Source organism: Crocodylus siamensis, chromosome 6, assembly GCF_052110815.1.
Source record: "Crocodylus siamensis isolate JL-2025a chromosome 6, ASM5211081v1, whole genome shotgun sequence".
NCBI lineage: Eukaryota > Metazoa > Chordata > Crocodylia > Crocodylidae > Crocodylus > Crocodylus siamensis.
Window position 1 is genome coordinate 1,248,109 of NC_143400.1, and position 18,210 is coordinate 1,266,318.

The following is an 18,210-nucleotide window of genomic DNA, read 5'->3' on the forward strand; positions in this document are numbered from 1 at the left end:
TTCCCTCCCCGCCCTGGTTTTAGCTCCCAGACCCCCGCCCCGGCCGGGGCCCCCCTGGTCCAGACTCTAACAGTAGCAAAGGGCCCGAGTCCTAGAGCCCCCCCAGCCGCCACGACCCAGCTAGTGAGAATTTCTGAGCTCCCTCTGCCTTTGCAGCTCCACCGCAGAGACCTTTTCCTTCCCCCTGGTCCCTGGAGGTGTTTTTAATCCATCTGCTCTGAAGCCCTGGGACCCGCGCAGAGCCCAGGCCGGCGCGCGGCTCCTCCCCTCGGTCCCTGCCCCCGCCTTCCTTTTCAGTTTTGATTCCTTTATTTTTTAGACTTTTATTTCCCTCCCCCAGCTCCCTTAACTGTGGGTCAGCAGCTGTTCCTGTCTCACCAAGGTCACCCCCGTCTCCTCCTCGTCCCCCCCCCCCCCCCCAATCCGCTCAATTCAGGTGAGAACAAGAGAAAAACAAAACAAAAAAAAACTCCACTTCGATGTGTAACTTTTTTATACGATGTCTCGGTTTCTGTAACTTTGCACACGCTCTGTGTTGAGTTGGATTGTACCGGCTTTTTGTATTTGGAGAAAGAGTGAATATTGAACTTTAACTTTGGCGTCCGTGTCCGTCTCTCCTTCCCTGCGCCGGGGCGGGGGGCTGTAGCCTCCCGGCAGCTGTGGCAGCCCCCCACGTCGCGCGGGGCGCCTGGGCGCGGGCAGGAGGGGGGGCGGGGGGGCTTTGTTCGCCCCCAGCCGGCTCCCGGCGGGGCACACGGCCGCGGGCCCGGCGGAGGGGGCTGCCGCTGGATCGGCCGCGATTCCCGGGCGCCGCCGGGGGCGGGGGCGGGGGCGGGACGTCGGCCTCCCCGGCCCGGAACGAAGCGGCCCCGGAACCATGGTGCGCGCGGCCCCGTCGCCGCCGCCGGAAGCTGCCGCCGGGCTCGGGCTCGGGCTCGGCCGCGGCCGCATGGACCCGGACCCGCCGCGGGACCCGGGCGGCGCCGCGCCGCCCCCGCGGGGTGAGCAGCCGGCCCGCGCGCGGGTGTCGCTCTCCGGTGGGCCCCCGGCGGGGGGGCGAGAGGGAGCGGCGCCCTTGGGGTGGGGGGTGTCCCAGCGAAACGGGCCCCCCTTGGGCGCCTCGTCGGGGGCCGCCAGGCCCCTCCTGAGCCTGCGCGTTTTCCTGCCCTCTCATCCCGCGCCGCGCCCTCGCGAGCGTCTCCCGGCCTTCCCGAACGGAGGGCCCAAACCTGGGCGCAGGGCTCCAGCCGCGGCCTCCCCCAGGCGAGGACTCCCGGGGTCTGCTCGAGAAGCACCTGTGGATGCACGCCAGCGTTTTGGTCGCTTTACTAGCCGCAGCGTCGCGTTGCAGGCTCCTGTTCATCTTGTGGTCAGTGATGACCCCCAAGTCCCTCTCGTCCATAGCGCTAGCCAGCGAGCACTGCCGAGCCTGTAAGGGTGCTGCAGGTTTTTCCTCCCAAGGTGGAGACCCTTCCATTTTTCGGTGTTAAACACCATCAGGTTTTCGTCCGCGCATTTGCTGAGCTTGCCCAGGTCAGCCTGGGTCGCCCGCCTGTCTTCTGGCGTGGATGCTTCGCCCCAAAGTTTGGTGTCATCGGCGAACTTGGCCAGTCCACTCCTGACTCCAATGTCCGCATCATTAATGAAGATGTTGAATAGTGTTGGCCCAAGGACAGAGCCTGCTCACAGGGCGCCACGACGATTGACTTCTGTCAACCACCGCCCCCTGGGTCCAGCCACGGAGCCGCGTCCCCAGCCAGCCAACTATAATGTAGCCAAGGCCACAAGTGGCCAGTTTTGCGAAGAGGTGATCACGGGATACCAGATCGAAGGCTTTTTTAAAATCGAGATATATGACCTCAATCTCTTCTCCCTCGTCCAGGTGATAGGTCACCTGGTGGTAAAAGGAAATAAGCAAGACCTACCTACCCACAACAAACCCGTGCTGGCTATCCCTCAGGATGTTGGCATCGGCCAGTCTGTTAAGGATGGCCTCTGATAATCTTTCCCAAGATCTTCCCCAGGATAGAGGTCAGGCTGATGGGCCTGTAATGAGCCGGATCCACTCTCCTCCCTTTCTTGAAGATCGGCACCACATTGGCCTCCTTCCAGTCTCCGGGCACGACACCAGCGCGCCAGGAGCTCTCGAAGACCCGTGCCAGGGGCTGGGCTATGACGCTCGCCAGCTCCTTGAGTGCCCTGGGGTGTATATTGTCAGGGCCAGCTGACACAAAGGTGTCCAGCCTCTCAAGGTGTTCCTTCACGAGGTCAGCGTTGATGGAGGGCAGGGGATCTCCCTCACCCGGACCGCCCTGTCCCGGAATGGGCAGGGCTGTCCCATGGGACTGGTGAAAAACCGAGCAAAGTACCCATTTAGCAAGTTTGCTTTTTCCTGGGCGTGGGTTGTCAGCTGTCCCATCTGGCTCAGCAGGGGTCCAACGTTGCCCTTGCTTTTCCTCCGGCTCCCCACATGTCTAAAAAAGGACTTTTTATTGTCCTTGATATTTGTAGCCAGTTGGAGCTCGGTCACAGCCTTGGCTTTCCTGATTTGTTCCCTGCAGGACTGGACCAGTGCAGAGCATTCCTCCTTGGAGGTGAATCCCGTCCTCCATCCTTTGTAGGCCTTTCTTTTAAGACACAGGAGGTCTCCTGGTTCCCCGGAGAGCCAGGGGGGCTGCTGTGCCCTCTTGCTGCCTTTCCTCCGAGACGGGATGGACTTTGCTTGCGCATCCAGGATCACTCCCTTGAGGAGCAACCACTCGTCCTGAACTCCCCTCCCCTTTGGGCTGTGGCCCTTTAGGGCCTCCCTGACGAGCCTCCTGAGCTTGTCAAAGTCGGCTTTCCTAAAGCCGAGGACTTCTGTATTACTGACCGACTTGCCAGCCTTACGGCGGATGGTGAAGGTGATCAGCTCGTGGTTGCCGTCCCCCAGCTTCCCTCGACCGTTAGGTCGCTGATTAGGTCGTCCCCGATTGCCGCTACCAGGTCGAGCAGCGCTTTGCCTCTCATCAGCCTGTAGACGTCCTGAGTCAGGTAGAGGTCACCCACGCACGAGAGGAAGTTTTGCGACCGCTCGGATGTGGCCGAGCGCTCCTCCCACGAGATGCCTGGGCAGTCACCCACCACAACCACGTGCCGGGAGCGTGCGGCCTCAGCCAACTCCCGGGCGAACTCCTGGTCAAGCTCTTGACCCTGGGTGGGGGGTCTGTAGTAGACTCCCACCGTCATGTCCCCTGCGCCGTGTTCCCCGCGGATTTTAACCCGGAGGGTCTCCAGCCGTCCACCCTGGGCACCAATGTCAGCTCACAGGGACGCGGAGCTTTCCTTAACACAGAGGGCTACACCCCCGCCCCGTTCGTCCCCTCGATCCCTCCTGTACAGGGTATAGCCGTCTGCCCCTGTCGCCCAGTCGCGGGTGGAGTCCCAGCAGGTCTCCCTTATCCCTGTGGGATCGTAGTCGCGCTTGTTTAGCAGGGGGCCAGCTCCTCCCGTTTGTTCCCCAAGCTGTTGCACTCAAACGGGTCCCCTCCTTGGGGTAATGAAGTTCATTATCAAATCAGTCCCACTTTGGGGTAACCTGGAGTGTTGCACTCAAATGTGCCCCCTTTTGGGTAGTGAGGGGTGTTGCCTTCAGATGTGTCCCCCTCTCTGGAGTAACTAGGGCTGTTGTACTCAAATGTGCCTCCCTTTGGGTTAATGGGGGGTGTTGCTCTGAAATGCCCCCTTCCCCACTGGGGGGTTGCACGCAAATGTGCCCCCACTTTGGGTTAACAGGGAGTGTCTCAATCAAATAGTTCCCCCAAAGCTAACCCCCCACAAATCCTTAGCAGAGCTGCTAATGGCCCCCTCTCAGCAGGTCCCATGAGCAGCACGGAGCAGCAGCCGCCCCCCGGGAGCCACTGGGGCGAGATCGCGGAGGGCGAGCCCCCCGAGGGGGCCCAGGAGGAGCCCCCCGAGCCGGGCGATGCGGTGCAGGCCATGCTGGCGGCCGTGGCCAGCAGCTCCCTGCCCGTGTGCAGCCAGCAGCGCGGGGAGCCTGAGCTGACGGCGGGCGAGAAGCGGGCGCTGCTGGAGGCGCTGTACCGCCAGAAGCCGGGGCTGTTCCTGGAGCGCTTCCACCGCGCCCTGCGCCCGCCGCACCTGGGCTGCTTCGCCCACCTGGCCGGGCGCTACGACGTGGCCTTCTACTGCGGCGAGGTGCAGCGCGCCGCCCGCCAGGCCCACGCCCGCACCCGCACCCGCAACCGCCGCTATGCCGCCCTGCAGCAGCTCATCCGAGGTACGGGGGCGCCAGGGCCTGGCCCCGCTCCGGGGCGGGCGGGCGGGCGGGCGGACGGTGGGGTAAAAACAAGGGGCCGCCCCCGGTCTGGAGTGAGTCAGAGGTGAGGGGACACCCACCGGCCCCCAGTGCCTCCCCCCAGCACCCTCCCTGCGCCCGCAGACGGCGAGTACTTCAGCGCGGGGGCCATGCGGGCGCGGGCCCCGCTGCTCTACCAGCAGTACGTGGGGCGCTACCTGAGCGAGGCGGAGCGGCGCCAGGAGCTGGCGCAGGATCGGGCCCGCGAGCGGGAGCAGGCCGGGGGCTGCCTGCTGGCGGGGGCCCTGCTCGACTGCTACCAGGAGCAGGAGCTGCTGCGCGCCCAGCAGGAGCAGGAGGAGGCCTGCCAGGAGGAGGAGGAGGACGAGGACAGCGAGGAAGGTCTGGGCACGGCCCCCCGGGTTCTCTCCCCAGCTCGGGGAGGGGATGGGGGCACTCCGGAGGGTTCGTGCCTCAGTTCGGGGGGGCCCATTTGAGTGCGACACCCCCAGTTACCAGGGGGGCACCCATTCGCGCTGGGGGCCTGGGTTCATCCCTGGATGGGGGAGGGGGGTTAAGTTGGGGGCCGGCAGCCTGGACGCCCGGGTTCCCGGCTTGGGGGGTGGAGGCTGCCGGGTTGCACTGTGGGGGGGCCGGGAGCCTAGGCTGCAGGGCTGTGATCCCAGCCTGGAGGGTCAGGGGTCACGGGCGGTTAACGCTGCGGCGGAAGCCATGGCTGGGTCCCTTTGCCAGCTCCTGGGGGGTCTGCTGCGGCATCAGGGCCCCGTCTCACATCCGCATCTCTCCCCCCGCAGACAAGGAGTCGGAGGATGACCCGGCCGCCTGGGTGCCCAGCGCGGCGGAGAAGGCCTTCCTGCGCCAGGAGTTCACCTCCCGCATGCACCAGCACTTCCTGGACGGCCGCGACGGCGACTTCGACTACAGGTGGGCGGCCCGGACGCCCTGGGCTCCCTCCCCGGGAGCGGGGCTGCGGGGGGGCCGGGTGCCGAGGTGCCCTGCCCGCAGTCACGCTGGCCCCTCCCTGCAGCGCGGTGGACGACAACCCCGAGCTGGACGACCTGGACATGGTCGCGCGGGACGAGGAGGAGCGCTACTTCGACGACGAGGAGCCCGGGCCTGCCCTCGACCCCTGACCTCTGACCCCCGGCCTCCAGGCTGGGATCCCGGCCCCCCCGCTGGAGTGGGACAGCTCCCTCAACGCATGTGCCTGAGCCCAGCCCGGGGTCAGAGGTCAGGACCCAGCGGGTGGTTTGGGGTGGGGTTTCTGTGCACCATTAAAGTGGGATTTGGTACCACGGCGCCCACTCGCCGGTCCCCTGCGGCATGGCGGGTGGGGGCTGGGTCCTCTGGCTGCCTGCAGATGCTGGCTGGGCCAGCAGGGGGCAGCACAGGCCAGGGCTGGGGTGGGCCCCTGCCCCAGTCCAGGATCGGGCCCGACCAGGCCTGGCGCCCCCTGGAGGAGGCTGTGGGCAGTGCAGGGCCTGGCCCTGGCGGGGAGGGGTCTCACTCCCCCTCCCCTAGCCGGGCTTGTTGCCAGGGAGCTCTGTTTGTTGCTCCCGGTCACTAGGCAACATGATGTCACCGGGATGGAGGGGAGCCCCTCGTGGGGGGGAGGGGGCTGGGGGTGAGAGCAAGGCGGGGCTGCAAGCCCGCCCCCCTGGGTTGGCTCCCCGGCTCGGCGGGGGGGCAGTGGGGGCTGATGGGTAGAGCAGGGGGACCTGGGAGCTCGGACTCCTGGGTGCTCTCCCGTCTCCCTCCCCCGCCGTGACCTCAGCCCCGTGGGAGGTCCCGCCGGTTCTTTCCCAGGGGAAGAGCGAGGGGGGGGCCGGGGGGCACTCCGGGGCGATGACATCACCAGCCGTGGGTGTGGGATATTCTCATCCCATGTCATTAGGTTGTTATGTCTGGGGGAAGGGCAGGAACCAGGACGGCAGGGCGGGAGCGAGGGGCACCGGAGGGGAGGGGAAGGGTCCCGGACACCGGGGCTCACCCCCAGGGCTGGCCCGTGCGCCCCGCCGCAGGGCCCAGGGCTCCGTGTGCCTCAGTTTCCCCCTCGGCCGCTGCTGCGGGGGGGCTCGGGGCACTCGAGCTGAGCGGTGCCCCGTGGCACCGTCTGCGCTAGGGCAGGGCCGAGCGCCTGGGCTCTCCGGGGGGGAGCGGGGGCTGGGGGCTCGGCGCAGGGTGGGGGGCCGGCACCCGGACACCTGGGCTCTCCCCCGGCTCCGGGAGGTCGGCCGGGCCCAGTGGCCGAAGCCTCCCGCACGCCTGGGTCCCTGCATGGCACTGAGTCAGCCCCGGGGGGGGCACATTCCTTCCCCCTTGGTCAGTGTCTCCGGCTGCCTCCCCCACGCAGCTCGCCCCTACCCCCAGGAGCCAGTCTGGCTCCCAGCCCCCCCACCCCCGCTGCCCTGACCACTGGGCCCCGCTGCCCCTGGGGCCAGGAGAGGCGTCCAGCACGGCGGGGGGAGCCCGGACGCGGGGTTCTTCTCCCAGGGCCTGGGCAGGGGGACGGGCCCGTGGCGGGGGGGGCACGGCCTGGGCTTTATTTCCGGCAGGAAATGACTGCCCTGTGGGTCACAGACCCAGCAGGGCTAGTGGTTAGAGCAGGGGGGCGGGAAGCCAGACGCCTGAGTTCTCCCCCCCGGTCTGGGAGGGGAGTGGGGCCACGTGGGCGAGGGATGGCGGGCCCGGCGGGGGGGAGCACGGCCCCCCACCCAGGCCAATGCAGCAGGCACTCATTAGGCTGCTAACGAAGGCTGGGGGCGGCTGACCGGTGTTTACGTCTGGAGCCGCCCGCAGCCGCAGGGAGGCCCAGCCCGGCTGCGGGCACCGCTGCCAGCGTGGCGCCCCCGGCCCCCCCCCAGCTGTGGCCGGCCCGGGGGGGGCAGGGCCAGGGCTGCTCAATGGGCCTTTCTGTGCCACCGGCGCCACCTCCGCCGGCCCCCCCAGCAGCACTGCCCAGCCCAGGGTCCTAGACCCCACACTGCAGGGCCCCAAAGAGGATTCTCCACCAGCCACTGCCCCCCCTCCCAGCAATGATACCCCCTCAGGGGGCAGGGAGGGGCTCTATGCCCTCCCCCACTCCGGCTAGGGGCTGGAGCCCAAGCCCAGATTCTTGGTGGTGTTGGGGCGGGGCGGGAGGGGATGGGGTCGTATGAGTGTGTGTGTGTGAGTGTGTGTGCACGCATGTGCACACATCTGTGTGTTCCAGCTACCGGGGGTGGGGGGGAGACACCTGAGTCCTGCATGCGTGACGGGGGGGTGTTATACATACGTGTGTGTGTTTCTTGGACACCGTGCGAGTGTGAGTGTGGTCTGGACCCCCCCAGGTTCCCAGTGTGTGGGAGGGGGTTCCCCTGCACTATCCAGCACTACAAGTGCATGCTTATGTGCACACACGTGACACCCCCACCCCCAGCAGCTGCTTCCGCTTTCTCTTCCGCAGGGTATTTATAGCTCCCCCCCGCCCCGCTTTCCTGCCCACCCCCCCATCAGCCCCGGGGGGGGACCTGGTGGGATGGAGCTGGCTGTGGGGGGCAGAGCCAGGCACCTGGGTTATGGCCACAGCTCGAGGCGGGCCGCGAGGCCTCGTGGGTCAAGCCAGAAGCCTGGCTTCACATCGGGGTGGGGGGGGCACAGGCCTGGTCATACTGAGCCCTGTGTGTGTCTAGCCCCCCCCCAACCCCCGCCTGACCCTGCTGGGGGGGGGGGGCGGAAGCCCTTGGCTATTTTTAACCCTGCGGGTCTGAGTTGTTTGTCCAGAGCTGGAACCATGGGGGGGGGGGGGGGGGGCGGGGGGAAGCGGGGGTGGAGGATGCAGCCATGACCTGCCCCCCCCAGCCAAGAAGGGCTGAGAATATGGCCTGAGCCCAGTGAGATACCTGCGCTGCCCCCCCCCCCCACAGGAGACAACCCACATGTCCTGGCCGCAGCCCCAGGGTGGGGGTTTGGGGGGGGGGGGCACGTCCTCAAGGTATTGCACCCCGTACTGGGGGGGCAGTGTCCATGGGGGGAGGTGGCTTTATTCATGCACATGCACATTTGTGACTGTATGGGCACACACAGACCTAGCCACACTCTGCCCCCCCACCAGGTACGGGGGGGAGAAACCAGTGCCCCCACCACTCGTGGCCCCTTGGCTGGTCACCCCCTCCCCACCCAACTTGGGGGGGTGTGGGGGATGGGGACAGACCGGCTCAGGCACCCGGGTCCACATCCCCGCTGTCCCCCAGCTCCACGCTCAGCCATTACCCCCCCCCTCCCCCCCCCCATAACCCAGGACACACGGACGTGGGTCAGGTCAGGGAAGGCTGACCCCCCCAGAGTTGGCTGCACTCCAGGCTTTGTAGACCCCCCCATTCCCCCCACTCCACTGCACTCCTGCTGCAGCTCAGGGCTGACGGGGGGGTGGTCTCTGTGCCCCTCGGCACCCTACAACCAGCTGCACCCCAGGCAGTTGCCCCCCACAACCCAGCTTCTCCCCCAGAAGCAGCCGCCTCTGGGCCCAGCCCCCCCCCACGCCTGGTGCACAAACAGGAAGCGGCGCCGTGGCCCAGACCTGCCAATTTGCTGGAGCCGCGGTAAATATTTACCCGCTGCGTCACCCCGGGGGGGCTGGGGGGGTGCCTGCCAGGCTGGGATGCGGCCAGCTCTGGGGTGGAGCTAGCGGCCCAGTGGAACGGGGTGGGGGTTGGGGTCTCCCAGCCTTGTTGCCCATGCTCTGGGCCTGGCTCGGGAGGGGTGGGGGTAGGATTGGGCCCTTGGATGAAGCCTGCGCTGAGCCCCCGGGCACCTGGGTTCTCCCCACAGTTTTGGCGGGGGGGGCGAGCTACAGCCCCCGAGGATCTCCCCCTGCCCAGGGAGGGGAGTGAGGCGCAGGGGTTAGTGCAGAGACCAAGACACGCATATCGGAGCAGGGACCGGGGCCAGGCCGGCTGCCTTTAATGGTACACACAACCCCCGCCACACCCACACCCACACCATGTACCACCCCCCACCCCCAAAATCCAGTGCCCATACAGGGAAATACGCCATCTTTTTGGGTCATCCCAAAGGGGCTGGCGGGGCAGGGGCTGCGGGTTGGGAGGGAGGGGCACTGGCAGGGCTGGGGGTGGTGGGGAAGGACCTGGGGGTCAGGAGTGAGGGGCACTGCCCCATCCATTATTCCCCCCCCGCCATGTCTTTTTTGAAACTGGAAATTCGGGCCCCCTCCCTGTGCCCATGTCCAGCCTGGGAGGGTGGAGGAAGCAGTGTCGGGAGGGGGCAGGGGGCGGGGGTCTGCAAGAGAAAGGGGCATGCAGCTGGAGGCAGAGCCCCGTGGGCAGTGGGTGGAGTCCCAGAGCCAGCTGGGCCCGCCCATTGCAGCCAGGCCAATGCCGGTTGGCTGGCAGAGCAGGAGGTGGGGCCTAAACTGCCAAGGGGCAAGGCTCTATTCAGTCAGCTCCGCCCTTCCTGCATAAATTAAAAGTGTGTCCTTATAAGGCCGCAGAAGGTGCCAGGACCCACAGCAGCTTTGGCTTAAATTAAAATCCGGGGATTCGGGGCCCCGTTAAATAACTCTAAACCCTCCCCCCACCCCCAAGTTTACCAAAACCACGAGATTTCCCCCCCAAACCCCTCTAGAAAACATACATTAAAAAACCTCTCACTTTTTCCTTTAAAAAAATAAGTTTTTCCCCTCATGCTTTGCTGGGGGGCGGTGGGGGGAGAGTCCAAGTCCCGCCCCCCAGGGGGGACGTGTCCAATGGGAGGCGGGCAGGGGCAGAGCTCTGGGGCCCACCAGGCAATCAGCTGCACTTGCAGGAGCGGACGATCATGTTGGACAACTGCTCCACCTTGGCTTTGCGGCCCACGTAGTACACGATGGTCAGCGGGTCGAGGGTGTCGGGGGCGCAGCATGGCGCGGCCGAGGCACCGGGGTTGTGCTGGTTGTAGAGTGCCAGCACCTGGGGGCAGAGGTCAAAGGTCAGGGTCAGGGCTGCAGGACCCAGGCACCCAGGCCAGCCCCCCCCACCCCCAGCGCAGAGCAGGGAGAGAACCCAGGCCCCCGTCCCCCCAGCCCCGGAGGACCCAGGCGGCAGGGCACCTTGCTATACTGGGTGTCGGAGCTCCAGATGTAGGGGCAGGCGCCGGTGCACAGGTGGGCCCAGTAGCCACGCGGCTCGTGGATCCACTTCCACTTCAGGTCCTGGCGGAAGTCAATGTAGAGCTTCCGCACGCAACAGTTCTTCTCTTCCGTCCTGGGGGGCGGAGGGGGAGGCATGAGACCCAAGCGTCTGGGTTCCCAGCCCCTCCCCCCCAGCTCTTCCACTCCCAGAGAAGCCACACTGCAGACTTCCCTTGCCCAGCTCTACTCCCCTAGCCCTCACTTTCCTTCTCAGAGCTCGGGAAAGAACCCAGGCGTCCAGGCTCCCAGCCGCCCCTGCTCTAGCTCTCCTGCTCCCAGGGAACCCAGGGGTCTGGGCTTTCCTTGCCCAGCTCTACTCCGCCAGCTCCCACTTCCCTCTAAGAGCTCGGGAAAGAACCCAGGCTCCCAGCCGCCCCCGCTCTAGCTCTCCTGCTCCCAGAGAACCCAGGAGCCTGGGCTCCCCTTGCCCAGCTCTACTCCCCCAGCTCCCACTTCCCTTCTCAGAGCTCGGGAAAGAACCCAGGAATCCCGGCTCCCAGCCAACCCAGGCAGAGACCCAGGCCTCTGGCGCACCCGAAGCAGTAGGCAGTATCGGCAGCGGCACGGCGGTGCCGTGGGCTCTGCAGCTGGGCCGCGCGCTCCGGGGGGGTGGCGGTGGCTAGCAGGAAGGGCAGGCGCTGCCCCTGCATCTTCACCTTGCCCATGTCGCCCCGGAAGGTCTCGAAGCCTGCGGGGGGGCGGAAGGGGAGCAGGGGTCAAAGGGCGGCAGCAGGCTGGGCAGAGAACCCAGACATCCACCCCCAGAGGAGAGGACCCCGGTGTCCGAGCGGCACTCACCGTCGATCTGGAAGAGGATCTCGGCAGCGCTGTGGTCGTCCTCGCAGGAGCAGTGTGGGCTCAGCTTGAAGAAACCCCAAGACTCTGCGAGGGGGAGGGGGACATAAGAGGTCGCAGGACCCAGGCGTCTGGGCTCCCACCCCCACCCTTGGCTGCAGCCCCCCAGCGCCCAGGCCCTGCGCGGGACCCAGACCTCTGGGCTCCGGGGGCACAGGTAAGAGCACCCTGGGGGGGGGTGACACAAGCCCATGGTCCACCCCTGAGCCAGCCGCCCCAGTGCCATTACACACAACCTGACCCCCCCCCCAAAACCAGCCACCCCCAGCGCTCACCGTGGCCCGCGAGCCAGAAGCGCAGCGCGTCGGTGACGTCGAAGGCCAACCACTGCGGCTCGGGGCCCAGCACCACCTCCCGCGTCTCCACGTAGCGCCACGACCCGGCGCCGAATTTCTGGGAGGGGCAAAAGGGGTTAATGTCCCACCCAAATGCCCCTGGACCACGCCCCCCCCTGCGCCTGGCCCCACCCACCCTGCATGCCCCTCCCTCTACCTGGCCAAGTCCAACCTCCATGCCCTCCCCCAATCCCCTACACCCCTCTCTCTGAAACCCCTGCCCCTTGCCTCCTCCAGCGGCTCCTTCCCGCCCGCCGCAGGGACGGCCAGGCCTGCCCCGCGCTGCCCCCCCCACCTGGTAGAGCTCCACGCGCTGCGCGGCGTGCCCCAGAGCCGTGTAGGGCTTGCGGAGCATGCGCAGTTCGGCGCCGTGCAGCAGCAGCTCGGGTCCTAGCGCCATCCGCAGTGCCGCCGCGTCGAAGCGCAGCTCATAGCTGCCCTGCGCGCCCCGCACCGAGGCATTGGCGGCCCCCGCGCCCTCTGCGGGGGGAGGACAGTCAGGTGGGGGGGCACGGGCACGGCTCCCCCTTCAACCCCCCCCATTGGGGTGTTCACTCTGGAGCGGAATGACGGCTGCTCCTCACCCCGGAGAAGCTAGGTGTCCCGGCCCCCCCCCACCCGCGGGTCCTGACTCAGCCCCGGATGCAGACGGGTCCCAGCCCCGGGCGCTGCCTGCTCCGGCACGGCCCGGACGCCTGGGTCCCTGCCCCGCTGGGGGGGGCCGGGAGCCCGGGTGCTCTCCCGCCCCCGCTTTGCTCCAGGGTGGTCTCTAGGAAGGGGGGGAGCCCGGACGCACGGGTTCCTACCCCCCCCCTTTGCTCCGGGGTGGTCTATAGAGGAGGGGCCGGGAGCTGCCCCCCATCCCCATCGCATCACGCGCCCCTTGCACGTCGGGGGGGCGGGGGGGGCTCTGGGCCCCCTCCTTCCCCCCACAGGCCCCTGCTGCCGCTGATAAGTGCTGTGCGGTTTGGGACGAGGAGGCACTTCCTCCCCTCTGGGGCCTCCCAACCGCCCCGCAGCGGGGGCGCCCCGGCGTCTGGGCCCCCCACTGCAGACACTCCTGGAGGGAGGTGTGGCGGGGGAGGTGCAGGCGTCCCAGCTGCCCCCCGCTGGGGGGGCGACCATGGGGCACCTGGGGCCGCGGCGGGGGAATCCCTGGGCGGAAGTGCCCCCCCCCACAGGCGGGGTAATTACAGGCTGTGCCCAGACAGGGCCCGCAGGCAGGGCCGGGCCGGATCCGCTCCCTGGCGCTGGGGGGGGGCAGACGGCGGGGGTGGGGAGTGACTCAAGCCGGAAGGGGGGCAGACCCCCACGCGGGGCTGCAGGCAGGGGGCAGAGAGCCGAGGTGCCTGGATCTCCACACTTGCCCCCCGGGGAAGGGGCTGTTCCTGGAGCAGCTGCCCCCCTCAACCTGCTGTGGGGCAAAGAGAGCAGCCCTGCGCCGGCTGACAGGGGCATCTCCGTGCTACTGTCACGCGCGTAATACCCCGGGCACTGCCTGCCGGGGGACCCTGGGGCCCGCTGTGGGCCAGGGTGCAGACCGGCGCCCCCACCCCATCGCCGGGCTACTCTGCGCTTTACGCCCCAAGGGGCGCGCTGCAGGTGGGGAAACTGAGGCAGGAGGCCGGGGCCAGGACCCAGGCGGGGGCTCAGCCCCTTGCAGCTGCTTCCTGCCCCCGCGCGCGCGAGGCAGCGGATTTCCTTCCTCCCCGCGCCTTCCTGCCCCCCGCCCCCCACGCGGGACGCGGGTGACCCCCCCGGCCCGCGGCGGCGGCTCACGGGGGCTGGCGGGCGCCATGTCCAGGCGATGCACCTCGTGCGCGTAGTAGTCGTCGGGCCGGTCGCGGTCGCGGGCGGGGGCCGGGGCGTCGCGCGTGGCGTTGTAGAGCGCGGCCACGGCGGGCGGCAGCGGCAGCAGCGCCGCGTCCCCCCCGGGCGCCTCGGGCGGCGCCGCCAGCCGCAGCTTGCTCAGGATCTGGCCCCGCACCGCCTCGATCCGCCGCCGCCGCGCCGCCTCCAGGTCCACGGAGCGGCACGTGGACAGCGCCGCCGCCGCCGCGCACAGCGCCACGGCCACGGCCACGGGCAGCCACGGCCCCCGGCCCATCGCCGGCCCCGCTCCGCTCCCGCTCCCGCCCGGCCTCGGCCCCGGCCCGGCCCCGGCCCCGGCCCGCGCCTCTTGTGCGCCGCCGGCCGGGCCGCCCGGGCACGCCCCGAGTGGGAGCGCCCCGCGCGAGCCCCGCCCCGCCCTGCTCCCCGCTAAGCCCCGCCTTCTCGCCCTGGGCGGGGCGCCGCCGGCGGGCCGAATGGGGAGGCCACGCCCCCTCGCGCGGCGCTGGCGGGGGGGGGGGTCCCGCCCGCCCGCCCGCTCAACCCGAAAGCAGAAGCGGGGCCGGGCGCCCCCCCGGGTCTTTCCCGGCCGCCCCCGCGCGGCCCCACCCCGGCACGGCCGCCGTTCCCATGGAGACCCGGGGCTCCTGCCCGCCCCCCGCTCTGACCGCTACTCCGCGCTGCAGGGGGGCTCCCACGGACCCCGGGGGTGCTCCTTCCCGCAGACCCCCTCCCCCCCCCACGCGGAGCGCCGCCTTCCCGGCATCTCCCCCTCGTTAGGGTGAGCCGAGCCACGAGAGCGGGGGGGGCCGGGGTCTCTGCCCAGCCGGGGGGCACAGGGGGTGATGGGAGCCCGGCCCCTGGGTGCCCCCCCGCAGCAGCTGGCCTCTGCCCCTGCGGGGGCACTAGGGCGCCCTCGGGCGGGGCCGCGCGGAGGACATGGGGGGGCCGTTTTGCCCCGGGGAGCCCCCGGGCAGAGACACCCCCCCGAGACCGCGTGGTAGAAAAGGGCCTTTATAGAAAAAAAGGTGGGGGGGGGTCTGTCCAAGTGGGGGGGCTCAGAGCTGGGAGGGAATGCGGGGGCTGGGGGGGGGTCTGTCCCACATCAGCGCCAAGACTAGCAGCGCGGGGGGGGCCTCTATCTGCCCCCAGCCACAGCCCTCAGCCTTTCCAACCTCCAGGGTGGGGCTGGGGGGCAGGAGGAACCTGTGGGCAGGAGCGGGGGCCGTGGGGTGAGAGGGGTATGGGGGGATGCAGATAGAGGCCGTGGCAAGCGCGGGGGGGGGGGGGCAGAGGGTAAGAGGGGCAGGCAGATCCCGGGGGGGGAGCTGTGGGGGGCGGCAGGGGGGCCTCCGGGAGCGCCTGCGGCGGGGCGCTAGCTCTCCACGCCGTGGCGGGCGAAGTGGCGCGGCAGGACGCCGAGGCGCAGGTGCACGGTGCCGGCGGCGGTGGTGTGCAGGCGGTGGCGCTCGGGCGCGGCCGCAGCGGCCTGGGGCTGGCGCAGCTGGGGGCCCCCCCCTACGAAGCGCTGCGCCAGGCGCTCAGGCCACGACCCCCGCGGGCGCCACGTGGGGCAGGCGAGCGTGTGGCAGCCGGGCGCCGCCGGCACGTGCAGGCAGCCATAGCCGTACAGCTCCGTGCGCCCGAACCCGTCCCGGTGCCACACCTGCAGGTGCAGCTGCGGCCAGCCTGGGGGGCAGGGGCAAGGGGGGTTAGGCGGGGTCCAGCCCCCCCATCCCAAAATGCCCCCGGGGCGGGCAGGTTCTCACCTTGCAGCCCCCTGGTGGCAAAGTGCACGTCGATGGGGTGGCACCAGTAGGCCACGTCGTCCAGCTGGGGCTGGTCCACCTGCGTCTGCCCCTCGGGCAGCCCCGACAGCAGCTTCCAGGCGCCGCCTGCCGGGGGCACGGCCGGGTGGGACCCAGGCACCGGGCCCTGCGCCTCCGCTGGGCCTGGGGGGACCCCTGCCCCCGCAACCACTAGGCCCCAAAGCCCAGCACACCGCCAGGTGGCCGAGCCCCCTGCTCCAACCACTACACCCCACCGCAAGCTGGGGGGGCAAAGCCCAGGCCTCCAACCCTTCAGCCCCCTCCGCTCCCAGAGGGCCCAGGTGTGCCCCCCCGGGCTGCTCCTTCCCCGCAGCCCCCTCCCCTTCCGAGGAGCCCAGGCATCCGGGAAGCCCCCCCCCCCTTCCCGGCATTTCACCCCTCGTTAGGCTGAGCCCAGCCACGAGACTGGGGGGGCGGGGGGGGAGACGCCTGCCTGCTCCCCCCGCCCCCAGCCCAGACCCACACGGGGGGCAGGCGGCCGGGGGCCCTCACCTGTGTGGATGCCCCACTTGCAGAAGAGGCTGGTGCCGGGGAAGCCGCTGGCGCCCACGATCTGACCGATGACGTGCAGCTCGGCCATGGCCTGCGGACCAGCGCCCCGCTCAGCGCCCCGAGGGCGACCGCCCGGCCACTGCCCCGCACCCCGACCCGACCCGCGGCACCCTGCCCCCCGCCCGGACACTGCCCCGCACCCCGACCCGACCCGCGGCACCCTGCCCCCCGCCCGGACACTGCCCCGCACCCCGACCCGACCCGACCCGCGGCCCCCTTCCCCCCCCCGCTCGGCCACTGCCCCGCACCCCGACCCGCAGCCTCCTGGCCCCCCTGCCCCTGCCCCCCAACCTGCAGGCCAGGCCTACCCCATTCACCCCCCCAGGCCCCTCTGTCCCTGGGGCCCTGCCAACTTTCACATGTGGACACACTTGTCACAACTGCACTCCCGCACATGCCCCCTGCCGTGCATACTCACTCTGCACACGCAGTGTAACAACCCCCATGCATACTCGCTCACTCACCCACCCTGTGCATGCCCCCTTGCACACTCACCCCATGCAAAGCCCCTTTGCTTGCTTAACTTGTGCCCAACCCCTCACCCACTCACCCCATGCAAAGCCCCTTGCACGCTTGTCCAGGCACTCCCCTCTTGCAGTCATGTAAAGCCCATTGCACACTCACTCGGCGCATACACCCTTGCACACTCACCGTGCCAACTCCTTTACGTACTCTGCCAGCACACACACCCTTGCACATTCACCCGGCACAGCCCGTTGCACCCGCTTGCATGCTCCCCCTATGTGTCTCCTTTGCACGCTTGCCCCGTGCACACCTTATTCTACCCGTGCACACGCCCTTGCACACTAACCGCGCAAATCCCCTCGCACACCTGCCCCGTACACAACCCTCTTGCACCCTCACTCTAGGCACACACGTGCGCCTGCATCCGCAGGACCCCACTCGCCCCTGCACCCCGGACACGTCCGGATGCCGCTGCCACGGCAACCACGGAGGCCCCTGCGGCATACCGGCCTCCGATTGGGCGGCGTGCTGTGCGCGCTGACGTCCGACTCGGAGTCCCGCCCAAAGGAGCGCAAAGCAGGGAAGACCGCGCCGCTCGCCAGCTTGAGGAGGTCGAGCCGGAGCACGGAGGGCGCCGCCATATTGGGAAGGGGCGCGAGGGCCGGGCGCAGCGCCATCCCGAGTGTGGCCAAGCAGCGTCGGAAGCGACAGGAGCGCCGCCATCTTGGGTGGGTCACAGGCCGGGAAAGGGGCAGGGGTGGCAAGGACCTGGGGCAGCGACCCTGGGGGGCCACCGTGCATGGCCACCCTCGTGGGGTGCCACAGCTCCACAGCAGCCACCCCAGAGTGCCACCGTTAGCCATTCTGAGGCTGGAGCAGGGGCACCCTCATGGGGTACCACCCCATGACTATTGTGCAGGTGCCACTAATCACCTTTGGGTGCCAGAGCTCCATGGCAGCCATCATGGAGGGCCACTGTCAACAGCCACCATCATGAGGCCACAGCTCCATGCTGCCCACAACTGTCACCGCTAGGGTACCGCAGCTCCATGGCAACCACCGTGGGGGGGACACAGGTCTGAGCCGCCTTCACAGGGGCATCACAGCTCCAGGGCAGCCCTTGTGGAACTGCCCCAGCTGCACAGCAGCCACCCAGGGGTGCCACAGCTCCAAGATGGCCGTTTTGCAAGGTGCCACTGGCCCTCACTGCACACCCTGGGCAGGCCATGGCCCCGGGGAGACTTTTTCCAGCAATGGCCATGGCTGCAGCCCAAAGGGCCCTGCTTCCCCCTCCCTCATGCCCCAGTGGCACAGGCATGAGGGGCACGGGCAGGGTCGGAGAGGAGGGGGACGGGTCTGCATGTAGTGCCCGTGCTCTGCGGCCTGGCTCCCCAGCAGCCCCGGCCTCCACCCTTGCCTTCGAGAGGGGCCTGCGTGGGATCTGGGGCTGTTGGAAAAACAGCCCAGCCCAGCCCCAGGCTCATTAGGCAGAGACTTGTCAGCTGCATTTAATGAGCTCTGGGGGTGTGGGGGGCATGCTAACGGGCTCCACAGCAGCCAGAGAGGAGAGGTCTCACTACCCCCCAGCCCAGCTAGTACCCCTCACGCCCAACCCCCTGCCCATGACCAGAACCCAGGGGAAGGTGCAGGAGGTAAACCACCACCTGCCCCCCCTCCAGGAGATGGGGAAGCCACCAGCATTCACACACCCCGCCCCCACCACATTAGCATCTAACTAACCACAGAAATGTGTGTCATCAAGGATAAGACAGCTACTTGGGTGCTGGGGGAAGCTAGCACAGACCATGTGCTCTTTATTTGGGGACCCCAATGCCAGAGCAGGCCCCATCATCCCACCAG

The 18,210-nt window shown here is 68.8% G+C and overlaps 3 protein-coding genes across 15 annotated transcripts; 1 reads left to right on the forward strand and 2 right to left on the reverse strand.

The window, feature by feature from the left end:
* Window positions 1–845: 845 nt before the first annotated feature.
* On the forward strand, window positions 846–5,618 carry CCDC97 (coiled-coil domain containing 97). 7 transcript variants are annotated; one of them, XM_090052199.1, is made up of 6 exons: window positions 846–1,001; window positions 2,562–2,594; window positions 3,857–4,279; window positions 4,409–4,762; window positions 5,113–5,242; window positions 5,346–5,618. In XM_090052199.1, exons 1-6 carry the CDS (start codon window positions 878–880, stop codon window positions 5,449–5,451), a joined length of 1,170 nt encoding a protein of 389 aa, XP_089908325.1. In that variant the 5' UTR covers window positions 846–877; the 3' UTR covers window positions 5,452–5,618. The 7 variants fall into 7 exon arrangements, with proteins under 7 accessions (XP_089908325.1, XP_089908327.1, XP_089908329.1 ...); XM_090052201.1 differs by lacking the exon at window positions 2,562–2,594 and having other exon boundaries at window positions 3,854–4,279; XM_090052203.1 differs by lacking the exon at window positions 2,562–2,594.
* Window positions 5,619–9,225: 3,607 nt separating this feature from the next.
* TGFB1 (transforming growth factor beta 1) lies at window positions 9,226–13,927 on the reverse strand. The gene is made up of 7 exons (XM_090052198.1): window positions 13,454–13,927; window positions 11,970–12,154; window positions 11,615–11,732; window positions 11,283–11,366; window positions 11,019–11,172; window positions 10,404–10,557; window positions 9,226–10,263 (listed from the first exon to the last, which is right to left on the reverse strand). Exons 1-7 carry the CDS (start codon window positions 13,779–13,781, stop codon window positions 10,105–10,107), a joined length of 1,182 nt encoding a protein of 393 aa, XP_089908324.1. The 5' UTR covers window positions 13,782–13,927; the 3' UTR covers window positions 9,226–10,104.
* Window positions 13,928–14,683: 756 nt separating this feature from the next.
* On the reverse strand, window positions 14,684–17,981 carry B9D2 (B9 domain containing 2). Of its 7 annotated transcripts, none has more exons than XM_090052210.1 (4): window positions 16,857–17,981; window positions 15,826–15,916; window positions 15,274–15,399; window positions 14,684–15,193 (listed from the first exon to the last, which is right to left on the reverse strand). In XM_090052210.1, exons 1-4 carry the CDS (start codon window positions 17,211–17,213, stop codon window positions 14,880–14,882), a joined length of 888 nt encoding a protein of 295 aa, XP_089908336.1. In that variant the 5' UTR covers window positions 17,214–17,981; the 3' UTR covers window positions 14,684–14,879. The 7 variants fall into 7 exon arrangements, with proteins under 7 accessions (XP_089908336.1, XP_089908338.1, XP_089908341.1 ...); XM_090052212.1 differs by lacking the exon at window positions 16,857–17,981 and adding an exon at window positions 16,763–16,854; XM_090052215.1 differs by lacking the exon at window positions 16,857–17,981 and adding an exon at window positions 16,750–16,853.
* Between the last annotated feature and the right edge of the window lie 229 nt (window positions 17,982–18,210).

Coding starts and splice junctions, on each gene's coding strand:
- CCDC97 (XM_090052199.1), top strand. CDS start 878: ATGGTGCGCGCGGCCCCGTCGCCGCCGCCGGAAGCTGCCGCCGGGCTC. Junction 1,002..2,561: donor CGCCGCGCCGCCCCCGCGGG/GTGAGCAGCCGG, acceptor TGTTCCCTGCAG/GACTGGACCAGTGCAGAGCA. Junction 2,595..3,856: donor CAGAGCATTCCTCCTTGGAG/GTGAATCCCGTC, acceptor CCCTCTCAGCAG/GTCCCATGAGCAGCACGGAG.
- TGFB1 (XM_090052198.1), bottom strand. CDS start 13,781: ATGGGCCGGGGGCCGTGGCTGCCCGTGGCCGTGGCCGTGGCGCTGTGC. Junction 11,733..11,969: donor AGCGCGTGGAGCTCTACCAG/GTGGGGGGGGCA, acceptor TGCCCCTCCCAG/AAATTCGGCGCCGGGTCGTG. Junction 10,264..10,403: donor CCGACACCCAGTATAGCAAG/GTGCCCTGCCGC, acceptor CTCTGCCCCCAG/GTGCTGGCACTCTACAACCA.
- B9D2 (XM_090052210.1), bottom strand. CDS start 17,213: ATGGCTAACGGTGGCACTCTGGGGTGGCTGCTGTGGAGCTGTGGCACC. Junction 15,917..16,856: donor CGCCGCCCAATCGGAGGCCG/GTATGCCGCAGG, acceptor GCTGGTCCGCAG/GCCATGGCCGAGCTGCACGT. Junction 15,400..15,825: donor CAAGTGGGGCATCCACACAG/GTGAGGGCCCCC, acceptor TGCCCCCGGCAG/GCGGCGCCTGGAAGCTGCTG.